Source organism: Calypte anna, chromosome 20 (genome assembly GCF_003957555.1).
Source record: "Calypte anna isolate BGI_N300 chromosome 20, bCalAnn1_v1.p, whole genome shotgun sequence".
NCBI lineage: Eukaryota > Metazoa > Chordata > Aves > Apodiformes > Trochilidae > Calypte > Calypte anna.
The window spans coordinates 659,784-672,530 of NC_044265.1; the positions used below are offsets into that span (position 1 = coordinate 659,784).

General features: G+C 46.0%; 1 protein-coding gene across 1 annotated transcript; it reads right to left on the reverse strand.

Annotated features, from left to right (window-relative positions):
* Window positions 1-263: 263 nt before the first annotated feature.
* EIF2S2 (eukaryotic translation initiation factor 2 subunit beta) lies at window positions 264-12,478 on the reverse strand. The gene is made up of 9 exons (XM_030463064.1): window positions 12,343-12,478; window positions 7,644-7,824; window positions 6,008-6,111; window positions 4,889-5,024; window positions 4,498-4,598; window positions 3,696-3,844; window positions 2,858-2,914; window positions 1,814-1,899; window positions 264-737 (listed from the first exon to the last, which is right to left on the reverse strand). The coding sequence occupies exons 1-9, from the start codon at window positions 12,355-12,357 to the stop codon at window positions 562-564; spliced, it is 1,005 nt and encodes a 334-aa protein (XP_030318924.1). The 5' UTR covers window positions 12,358-12,478; the 3' UTR covers window positions 264-561.
* Between the last annotated feature and the right edge of the window lie 269 nt (window positions 12,479-12,747).

Below are 12,747 nucleotides of genomic sequence, written 5' to 3' on the forward strand. Positions count from 1 at the left end.
TGCCAAATGCTTTCCATATTAACGTGGCTGTAAAATCCTGAGCAGTTCTCCTGTTGGTGTGCTGTCCTCATGGCTTTCTGGGACTGGCTTCTCTGTTTAGTGACAGCCTGACTAATAATAAGCTTACTACATAAAAGCATAACCTTTATGTTACAACTTTATTCTGGGTCTTGGACACAGTTTAGTGACATAAACTGCAGGACACCATACCAGCCATTCCCATGAGCCATCTAAAATGAAGGAAAAATCCAAATGGAAGACACTCACTGTTATAGTATCTTTAATTTATCTCATGTTTTACAGAAGTCTGAAGGGATTAAAAAGCACCTCCTTCCCCATCACGTTCCTTACAGTTGGTAAAATATATTCAATGAGCAAATGTATGTGAACAGCTTCAGGATCTGCATCTTGCAAGGATTTCACAGACCAACCAATCAAAAGCCAAATTTCTCGTGGTTTTTACACTCTTGTTTTAATACAATGGCAAATCCAATCCGATGGTAAACCTGTGCAGTCAGATCTCCCCAGAACACTTTGCAGACTCCAGTGTTGGTTAGCAAACTAGTTAGCTTTGGCACGGAGCTGTGCTCTCTTGCCTGTGACAGCCTGGAACCCAGTTTTGATGCTGGCGACGGAGCAGCGTGAGTGGCAGGTCTCACACTGCAAGAAATACAACCTGGTGTCCTTCTGTAGGATTGTGTCCCGTGAGCGACACGTGTGACAGGTGACATACTCCTCTGCAGGGAAGGAATTGAGATGCAGTTAAGAGATAACATCTTATCAAGTGGACACGTTCACTTCTTCAGCCTTTACAGAATCACAGAACATCAGGGGGCGGGGATGGGAACTCTGAAGATTGGGTCCAAACCCCCCCCCTGCCAGAGCAGGACCAAAGCTGGGGCAGAACACTCAGAAATGCACCCAGATGGGCCCTGAAAGTCTCCAGAGCAAAAGAGACTCCACAGCCTCTCTGGGGAGCCTGTTCCAGGCCTCTGTAACCCTTACAGTAAAGAAATTCTCCCTCGTGTTGAGGTGGAACTTCCTGTGCTTTACCTTGAACCCACTGCCCCTCATCCTCTCACAGTGCACAAATAAGAAGAGTTTGTCCCTTCCTTCTTGACACCCAGCCCTGATATATTTATATTATTATTCCTATTCATCAGACCCCCTTTCAGTCTTCTCCCCACCAGACTAAAGAACCCCAGGTCTCTCAGCCTTGCTTCATAAGGGAGGTGTTGAGTCCCTTACCCATCCCTGGGGCCCTCCACTCTCCTCTCCCTACTCTTTAGGGCAACAGTTGCCTTGGCTGCTCAGATGCACAGAGGTTGAAGCAACACCCAAATTCCTCCCAGCTGCCAGGTTAATAAAGACTGGGTTTTCATATGGGACTTCATGCACTGACACTGGTGCTTTAAAGTAATAACAACCACTGAAGCCTTCCCACTGGTGTTCCATAATTTCCTCTGCTGAAACAGCATTCCCAGATGGCAGCAACTCCTGCACAGACACAGCACTAAACAGACTTTAAAATTAAGTTAGTTGTTATTTTCCATAGTCCTCACCAAAGGCAAGAAATCAGAGACTAAAAAAAGCAATTCTCAAATGCTCCTACTGTTTTCCTCTGTACATTTCAGTGCCAGGACAGAGCACAACCCATGTGTTTATCAGACCCATGGCACAACCAGCTGTATGGGCATCACTCCTTTATGAAGCAGCAGTAAAGTTGTAGCTTCTCAGAAAAGACTCTGCACACACAGGACCACTGCTCCCAAAAAGGGGTCTGGGAGAAGTAGAAAAGGGAGTTTGTACTTACTGATATATCTTCTCAAGACATTTTCTATCTGTTTTTGTTGGAATCTTCCTTTGATTACAAGCTGGTTGTTACCATCTATTGAGCCACTAATTAAAAAAAAAAAAAAGAAAAAAAAGTTTTGATTTTCAGAAGACATCAAGCACTAAAATAAGTCAGGAACATGAAGCAAGGTAACAACACATTCTTCAAGACAGAATTACTTTGTGGAAAAAACTACCAAATTCTGAAGGTACTTAAAAAAACCTACAGGAAGTTTTGCCCTCACTGTAATAAAGGCAAACTCCAGCAGAGAGCAGAGGCATAACCTAGTAAGACAAACTGAGGATTAACACCTGCTTAACTCACAGAAGCTCCCTAGTAAAGCACAACACAACTAACAAGATCCTCTTCTAGCCATTCTGATCCAGCAAATTGAAGGATTTTTCACATTATGTTTTCCTAGGTTTTGTTTCATTTGCCTGGAGCTGAAGAGACTCCAAACCCCAATGAAATGCACATTTGTTACATACACATGACAACTCAGACTCCTCAGTTTTCTGTGCCTACAGCATTGTAGTCTACAAAGAGAAATGAACAACCAGAAAGTGCACCACAACAGCATGAGATCTTCAACAAGAGGCATATAAAATTAGCACTGGTCTGATGCCAAGACAGATGGATTTAACTGCAGCACTAGACAGAATAACTAGCCCTAGAGTTGCCAGGAGGCAGTCAGGCTCTCCCTCTATCCATCATCTGCCTGATGGCAGCCACAGAGCCACCCCCTGACTGGGACTAACAACAGCTCTGCCATCAGAGCAGCTTTGAGAGAGGTCCCACACAGGGAGCTCACACCCTTATCCCAAGGGTTCCCTGGGCAGTTCCCTGCTGTTCCTCTTCCCTGGGCTGCTGGCTCTTCCATCACCCAGCACAGCACTCGTGCTCAGGGAGGAACAGCCTGATGTTCAAACACCCAGACACAGACCTAAACCCAAGCATTTTAGTTTTGATCAGTGTCACCTGTGGTGGCCTTGCTTCCTCCAGCACACACAGCCCAGTGCTTACCTTGTACCCAACTCTGCCAACAAAAACGCCAGGAGATGTTTTGGCTGACGATGTAATCTAAAAATAAAGTCAGGATACATTTAACATTCCCCCTTCACAGAAATCTGATATTTATACAGGCCTGGCAGGCTAAAACAATATTAAATTACCAGGTTTAAAAGAGGGGATTGCAAAAGGGCCAACAAATACAGACCACAAAAATCCCCACAATCCCCCCCACACCAAATTCACAGTAACTAATGAGAATAAGTTTTCTATTTGAGATTTTTCCTTTCTTATTCTCCCACCCTTCTTCCACTCCCTGAAAAGAAGTGGTACTACCTGCCACAAGAAATTCACTTCAGTACACTACCCAGATCCTCAGTATGACATCAGGACAGTTTTCTGGCATACTTGTGAAACAAGTCAGATACACAGTACCAGAAGTGCCATGAGGAACAGAAATGCCTTCACAAGAAATAATTAAGACAGAAAATAGCAGGAAAAAAAATGCTGAGCTCCCTAGCATTTACCAAGAGAATAGTTTTGATAACAACTTTTCCCAGCTGATAATAAATATCCCAGCTAAAGACTTGAATCAAGCCAGTGAACTCACAAAAGTCTACTGGAGGCCAGGCAGCCCATGGAGCAAACCTACCAGTTTAACAATTTAGGTATGAAATAAGAAATTCTCTCAGTAAACCATCTTTACAAATAGCTTCCCACAGAGAAATACAGAGGACATGAGCAGTGTGATGGACACAGCTTCCAGATGACACCTGGCTGAGTCTTTTGCCAGAGCACAGCACAGAGAAGTGAATTCACTGCTGCCCCTGGGGAACCTAAAGAGGAAACTTACGATTTGCAGATATCTGTAAAGTTGACAAAAGATGTTTTCTTGGTCCCTACTCGTACAACTTGTGGAGGCTTCATGACAAATTTTCGTTTTTCTCCAGCTACCATGTCAGGGTTCTTTTCCCTCATGATGTTAAATACTCTGTTGAGCAACTGCAAAAACATAAAGAAATGATTGACATCAACATAGCTTCCATTGCTCAGATGAGGTGCATCACTTCTAGGAAGCACTGCATTCACAAAGAATACTTGACAACCTCTGCCCATCACCATCTCCCCAAATGATTTTGAACACACAGACACAGGCACACAGGCACAGACAGGCACAGGCACACAGGCACACACAGACAGGCGCACACACAGACAGGCGCACACACAGACAGGCGCACACACAGACAGGCGCACACACAGACAGGCGCACACACAGACAGGCGCACACACAGACACACACACACACACAGACACACACACACACACAGACACACACACACACACAGACACACACACACACACACACACAGACACACACAATGTTCTGATAAATGCAATATGAAAAGTTCTTTCCCCAAGGCTTCACTTCACCATCTACAAGTACCTCAGCTTTCCTGCAGAGGTGCTTTCACTATCACTAATATTGCTCTACATGAAAATTAACTATTACAAAAGATGTGCTTTGTTATTTTTCTGCTCACAAGCTTCAGACTCCAAGTCCTGTAAGTCAGAAACAGGACCTATGAGCCAAAGGCCCTGCTCTGGTGATGCACATAAACATGTGAAGTATTTTTTAAAAGTCTTTTGAACATTACCTCATCATATGTGTAGTCCCTTTCTGAGCCCGCCCACGCAGGTCCTGACTGAAGGCTAAAAGAAATTCCATCATCTTTTTTGCTATCTTCATCCTCAAAAGCTGTAAGGGAAGTTATCTGGGATTCATTAAGAGGAAAAGCATTCATGCTTACACCATTTCTAAAAGGTACAAAGAAGATTCCAATAGGCTGGACACACCTCCCCTGTCCCTCTGAGGCCTACAAGAGCCACCAGCACTTGTAGCTTCTACAGAACTTATTTCTGATAAATAATATAGTGGTAAAGGTAAAAAAAAAAGAATTCTGAAACAATGACACCTGAACTGAACTTTCCTACAACACAGGCTACACTTCACTTTCAACATCTCACTGAGCTCAGTTATACTCTTACCTTCATCCTTCTCCATTATCTCATCTTCATCTGGAGACTTGAATGTCTTCTTTTTCTTCTTTTTATTGCCCAGCATGATATCAAGGTCATCTTCAGGTTCTACTACCTCTGGCACATCTCCTTCAATTTTCAAGTCCTGCAAAGACAGAGGAAGACTCCAGCTTACAATTTTTAAGAGAAATACAGCAGCACAGTACTAGATGAACAGCAGTAATACCCACCACTTCCCTGAAACAGAGCAGATAGGATCAGAACTAAAGTATGTTGAAGAGAGTGCTGCACTGCTACCATGAAATAGGGCTGGAATTTTATCTTCTGGTCTGATTTTTGGCTTGTCAGGAATAAGGTGACACTAAACTTACCTAAAGGCATCAGCCATTTTAGGGCATAAAGGAACACAGGACCCCAGAGGCCAGACACCAAGGTAAGGCAAAGCTGTGCTACCTGCAGCCAGTGCAGTTTGTTATGATAATTCTGCACACAGAGAGGACACAGAGCAAACAATTCCCCTGTCTGGGGCAGATCAGAGACACTTTCATCCCCAAAAGGCAGAATCTAAAGAGGAGGTGTACACAGAACATAACATTTCTCTGTCCTCTTGCTCTCTGTCTGGGCTTGTCAGTGACACTGACTCATGGTACAAAAACATGACTTGGAATAAATCTTGAGAAGAGTAAAAATATCTCATACACTTCCTGGAACACACAACAGTAGCCAATCATTGCTAAAGAAAACACCAGAGTAAAACCAGACTTCTTAGCAGATACACACCCTCTGTTTGAAGGACTGGCTTTTAAGGGACTATTCTGTGTGTGGCTTCTGATATCCATCTACTTCTCTCACCCCAGAAGACAATTAACCTTGATGTTCATTAACCCTTACTAAGACTGCAGGATTATTTGCTCACTGTGCAGATCACTTCTGGGAAAAAACCCTGCAGGAAGAAGATGTTTAGCAGAACCTACTGTGAATGAAAGCAACAGTGAAATGCAAGTTTCATTATTAGCTGCACTACAAGAGAATGACAGAGGTAGAACAACACCTCCACTCCAGTCCCAAAAAAATGAGAGCAAGAAAGTTTTCAGCCATAGACAAGATGACCCAGTTCTGTGAACAAACCTTTACACCTTCTTCTGCTTCATCTATATCAAATATCTTTTTTGTTTTCTTCTTCTTTTTCTTTTGATTGAAGAAGTTTAAGTCATCCAGGTCATCTGTTGCATCTGAAAAACAAAGGATTCCCAGAAGTATAACTGCAGAAACTCTTTTAGACATCCAGGTTTCTAATTTACACCCAAATCTTAAAAAGATAAGACAAAAGTAATAATTTGTAACACACACACACACAGACACACACAGACACACACAGACACACACAGACACACACAGACACACACAGACACACACAGACACACACACACACACAGACACACACAGACACACACAGACACACACACACACACAGACACACACACACACACAGACACACACACACACACAGACACACACACACACACACAGACACACACAGACACACAGACACACACACACACAGACACACACACACACAGACACACACACACACACACAGACACACACACACACACAGACACACACACACACACACAGACACACACAGACACACAGACACACAGACACACAGACACACAGACACACAGACACACACACACACACACAGACACACACACACACAGACACACACACACACAGACACACACACACACAGACACACACACACACACACAGACACACACACACACACAGACACACACACACACAGACACACACACACACAGACACACACACACACAGACACACACACACACACACACAGACACACACACACACACATACACAGAGCAAACAATTCCCCTGTCTGGGGCAGATCAGAGACACTTTCATCCCCAAAAGGCAGAATCTAAAGAGGAGGTGTACACCCTACAGGTGTCCTTCAGGTTTTAATGAAGTCATTCCTCTCTGCTCCCAAATATCTCACAACTATTTTACAGTTTCTGCTTCTTCTAACTACATTCTATTATTTTTTAAGTGCTTAATCTTTCTTTCTGCTGTACAAGAGAGATGAAGTAGCCACTTGTGTCATTATAGAGATGCCGAAAAAAATGAAAGAGAAACTGTAGGAGGAAGGTACAGTTTTTCTCTGGGCTACTGCAAGAGCCTTTTTTACCAACAAACTGGATTTAAGTTGACAACACTCCCTGAATCAGACCATCTGAAAGTGACACTGGCCTCAATTTAAACAGCAAAGTTATACCCACAATCACAAGCTTATTGCCTGGTGGACTTCAAAGAACTCTCCAGTTATCACATGCTGAGTTATCCAAGAGCCAGAAACCTTTTCATCCAGATTTCTGTTATTGCTGTTATTCTGTTATTTCTGTTATTGCTTAATTGTTCACATGAAAAACAGCCAGAATTGTGGAATTATTGCAACAACTGCATGTGGAAAATGTAAAACTCCATGCTAACTATTTTTGGAATTGCCACTGTCTCCCACAAAACTCTGTTTGAGTCAGGAAATGGGTATTTATGGGATGTTTGTGATTTTAAGCAGGAGGGAAAGATCCCTCCCAAACAGGCAGCAGTGTTACTCACAAGCCTCTACACAAACCAGGGCCCCAGCACTACACACTGTGCTGCCAGGTTCTTGAAACAGGGCTGGCAGTCTCAAAATAACAGCATCATCTTTGAGTCTGTCCATGCAGATTGACCTTACCCTTCTTCCTGCTGTCTTCTTCATCTGCTTCAACATCTTTGTCTTCTGTTGGCTCTGGTTCAACTTCTTTTGTTTCTGACTGCTGAGTCTCTTCTGCTTGTGTGTCCCCCCCTTCCTCATCCAGCATAAAGGGCTTCTTCTTCTTCTTCTTTTTCTTGCTCATAGTAGGATCGAAAATCATCTGTAAAAAAAAAAAAAAAAAATCACTGACCATTTAATATTTCTAACACCTCTGAGTTTCTCTCCACACTCCTTAAGTTACCCAAACTGGTCCCTGGCTTCAGCCTCAGCTCAGGGTTTCCCAGCTCTGTGTCAGGGCAAAATCCCAGCGAGCTGACTGCAAACCAAGGTTACTCAAACTCTGAGCTGAGATTGAGAAGCAATCCTTGAACTGCTCAGCACCAGCAAAACGTTTCAGCACACCCATCCCACAGTCTGATCACTCTTGCTTCCTACTTTCATTTGAGACATTTAATGTCCAGATTTATTAAAAGGCAGAAACATTTCCAGAGAGAAACTAAAAGGTGCTGGTGATACAGGAAGAGCTGTACCAGCTCCCAGTGCTATGAAGTAGCAGAGATCTCATCTTTTTCTCCCACTGTTGGGAAACTGAACCTCAGAGACCAAGTGATTAAAAGCTGTTCATGAGTTTTCAGCCAGACTAATTCATCTGTCTGAAGAAGGCACAAACCCCAAGACTCACCTTTAACCAATCCATCATCTGCAGACCCAAGTTATTTAACACGAGTTTTCCAACACAGGAATTTTTTACTTTTTCCACTCAAGATGCAGGTTTGGCATCATACCTAGGGGTCAGTTTTGTTACATATGTGGCTATTTTTTCACACCACAGTGTATATTTAACATACCAACACAGTATATTATGAATACACCAACACTTAACAAGTCTCTTTCTCCAGTTCCTCTTTGCAAGTAAAGTTTTCTCACAGACACTTAAAACTCATCATTAATATCTTCACTGATGAAAACACCATCAAGGGAGAAGATGGCCAATTTCTTGCTTTGTTACACCCTGCAAGTTTGGCCTTTTTGCTGTCCTCTCAAAGCAACCTTTTCCTTGCACTTCTCACCCCCCTGCACATGATATTATTCTTGTAGGCAAAAAGGTCTTGGAGGTAAGAAAGCTGGAGTAGGGCTTTTTACACAGGTGTGTAGCAAGAGAACAAGGAGAAATGGTTTCAAACATGAAGAGGGGAGATTTAGATTAGATATTAGGGAAAAAAAAAATCCTTCCTGTGAGGGTGTTAAAACACTGGCACAGGTTGCTCAAGGAAGCTGTGGCTGCCCCATCCCTGGCAGTGTTCCAGCCCAGGTTGGATGGGGCTTGGAGCACCCTGGGCTGTGGGAAGTGTCCCTTACCATGGCAGGGGTGGCACTGGGGGAGCTTTAAGGTCCCTCCCAACCCAAACCATTCTATGGTTCTGTGATTTTTGTGATAGTTTCCTGGTTTTCTGGAACTTGCCTGTTTTATAAGCACCCTACTAAAAGGCACTGAACTGCACCTGGGGTGTTTGAAGCCCAACATCTCAAGTGTCTCCACAGATGGGACCCTGAACCTTGAGGCTTTCAAACTGCTGAAGTGTGAACCATTTCTAAATAAAGTTCTGCCAGAGGGCTTCCCTCTACTGCTGAGTGAGACACAGGTATGAATCATGCTCCTGTAATGCACAGTCATCAGGGAATGTGCCCAACCAGCTACTGTCTGCTGCCTTCCTCTTGGAACCCCCACAGGCTGCTGAGACAGAAGGAACACTGCCAGGATCAGCAAGAGCCCACAGCTTTGGGAAGAGGCACACAGAAACCCATTTCCACCAAAATGAGACATGATCTTGAAGGAGCTTTGTAAGACTGAAGAGTTTTCTATCTTCTCACATGATTAAGCAAACATAAGATTATACTTCCATTGGGTGTAATCATCTCTAAGAGGCCCAAGCCCACCTATCCCAAGTCACTCTTCTCTCTGTGAAGACACCTTTCAACCCGAGCCACCATCAGTTGTACCTTGTGTCTGTAACAGACAGACTGTATCTTTAGCACTACCACCCTAAAGTGCAGCTGACACCCTAGGACAACTTCTGGAAGCAGGAGGTTGTTTTTTTCAGCACTAAAACTACGTAGCTGGCCTGGAGCAGAGCACTGCTCTGAAGTCTGCTCCATCCAGTCAGGTCAAGCCAAGCTTCTGCAAACCTAAAGCCCAGTGATAACGTGGTAACTGCTCTCCCAAAACCAACCCAACAGTTCCACAGCCAGAGGAGGTTCCTGCCTGAAACAGTTCACTCATCAAGGTCTTCAATGACAAGAAAACAGGAGTCTTACACCACACGTGCTTTAACAAGTCATACTATAAAATAGCCAGCCTGAGAACCAGGCTGTGTCACCTTGCTGAGCTTAGACATTGCAGCAGTTTCTTCATTCTTTATTTCACTATTTGATTAGTCAAAGTACAATGACACCATTAAAAACTCTGCAAACTCACAGGTCCTCAACAGAAGGGACTGAAGCTCCCAGGCACATCAAACCCCACACTTTTCTGGGCAGAAAGTTATGAATTTCCATCCTGATTCTGCTCTGATTCCAATCTGGGGTTTTCTGTAGACCACAGAGTTCTTTCTCTTCATGTGTTTCCTCCTTATTCCAAACACCTCGCCAGTATCCTACCTTACAGAGAGTGAGCAACTGAAAAGAGAGGTGGGGGGGAAGAAAGGAACAAAGTTTCACAGTCCAGATGCAGCTCTCAAGACAGAAGCCAACACTACCCTAAGCTGCTGTGACAAATCCTGGGGATTCTAACAGAGGGCACAAATAAATCCCACTTCATTAGTCTGAACACACACAGCTGTGTCTGCACAGCACCAGTGTCCCTGCTCCACAAAGTGTCAACATCTACCATGGGGTGCAGAATTATTCAGACAAATCTGCACCTAACCCCTCCAGCTGCTCAGAACACAGCATTCTCTCATTGTATATCCTGCAGCTTCAGGAAACCACAGGGCCAGAAATATTTTTAGATAACTATATATATATATAGTAGGATTTGTAATAAAGGCAATAGATGTTAACTGACTGCTTCCTCATGCAAACAGGGCCTGTGCTCTGCCTCTACAACTCTACAAATTAAAAGCCACACAACAAAGTTTTTAAACATCTATGCCAGTTTCAAATGTAAATTTGTCTTCACCCTCCTCAACTTTATAGGATTATTGGCATTAAGGAGTTTCACTGACTTACCACCAATAACAAACTATTTGGTTCCAACCAACCAGAACCACAGAAGTTCTGGAAGGCATCTGCACTCACAGCCTCTCACCTACACCAGCCAGAAGATCTGACAGTGCCAGTTCAGCTGTGGTATCTGCTACCCCCTGGATTACCTGTCAGGCTGCTACATAAACCAACCCAGAGATGTAACCTCACTGCACCAGGTGTTCCTGGTATCACCTCAATGTCAGAACAAATGCATTATGCAAGAAATGTAATTTTACTGACACCTCACTGAAATACAGGTCAGGGAACTCCAGATGAACTGCTCTATGGTCCTATGATCACTCCAAAGAGTGAGCACCAGACACAAGGACTCCTAGTTCCTAATTTCTGGAACCAAAGTACTACCTAAACATTAGAATTGCAGTCCCAGGGACATAACAAGGCATAAAAACGCAGTACACTCACTCTAGATGGTAAAAGTAGCTGAATAAGTCAGTCTCAGCTACCATTAAAGTAATTAGTAATTACACTACTTCTCCTTTACTACGTGGAACAAATTATGACTTGCCTGTCTCAAAGGCTGGAGAGATCACTTTGCTCAGAAAGAAACAAGCCACACAGGTATTTTAAACACCACCAGAACAAAGATAAAAGACTAGAAGCAGCCATCACATGGATTCAGCCAGGGCAGCCTCCCACAGGCTATGCAGCAATCCACCAGAGTGCTTGCTTGTAACTTCCCAGATGTAAAACTTTCCTTTTTTCCCTGGGAGCAACTGCAGTGAGGCTGCTGAAGGTGCCGACACACTGCCCCTGCAACACCCGAGACAGATGCACCCACTGCCCAGGAAGGACGCCTAAGCAAACACCACCAGAAAAAAAAGCGAAGCTACCACGTGTAAGATGTAGCTATTTAGCTACTTCTGTAGCTATTTAGCTCTCTGGTTAAACGACGAGGTACCAACGCTCCAGAAGCAGCGAGTGGGAAGGGAAATAAACTAAATAATGGTTAGGTATTGTTAAAAGAGCACGGAACACGATGGAGAAGGCTGGCGGGGAAATCTGCCTTCCAGCCCGGCCCTCCCTCAGCCCCAGCCGGGCACGGGGAACTCCCGGGGAGTTTTGGGCCTTCCCACCATATGGGGCCGGGCCAGGCGGGACCCCGCAGCGCGCCGGGAAGGCTCCGGGGAAGGTGCCAGCGCCGGGTCCGGCCCGAGCCCACCGCCCCGAGAGGCGGCCACGGGCCAGGCTCAGGGCCGGCACCGAGCGGGGCAGCGGTCGGGGCTGCCCGGAGGGGCCGCGGGACCCGTCGGGAGCCGCCCGGGCCAGCACCGGCGGTGCCCCAGGGCGGAGGCCGCGCTCGCCGCCCGGCGCAGGCCTCAGGCCCGCTCTCCCACATGGCGGCGGCCTCGGCCGCGGAACAGGCCTCGAGCCCGGCTCCCCCGGGGGCGGGCGGGCGGCCGCAGGGTCTCACCTCGTCGCCCGACATGTCTGCGGCCGGGTGCGGAGCGGTGCGGGAGGCGGGCGGAGCGGCGGGCACTGAGGGACGCGGTCAGGCGGTACCCGCGGCCGCGCTCGCCTCTTGCATCAGCGCTCCCCTCCCCCGCAGCCCCGCGCCTGCGCACTGCGCTCCGCCCGCACACCCCGCACCGCCGCGGCGCCCGGCGGGAGTTGTGGTTCGGAGCGGAGCGGGGATCCTGAGGGGAGCGGGAGCGCTGAGGAGAGCGGGAGTCCTGAGGGGAGCGGGAGTGCTGAGGGGAGCGGGAGTGCTGAGGAGAGCGGGAGTCCTGAGGGGAGCGGGGATCCTGAGGGGAGCGGGGATCCTGAGGGGAGCGGGAGTCCTGAGGGGAGCGGGAGTGCTGAGGGGAGCGGGGATGAT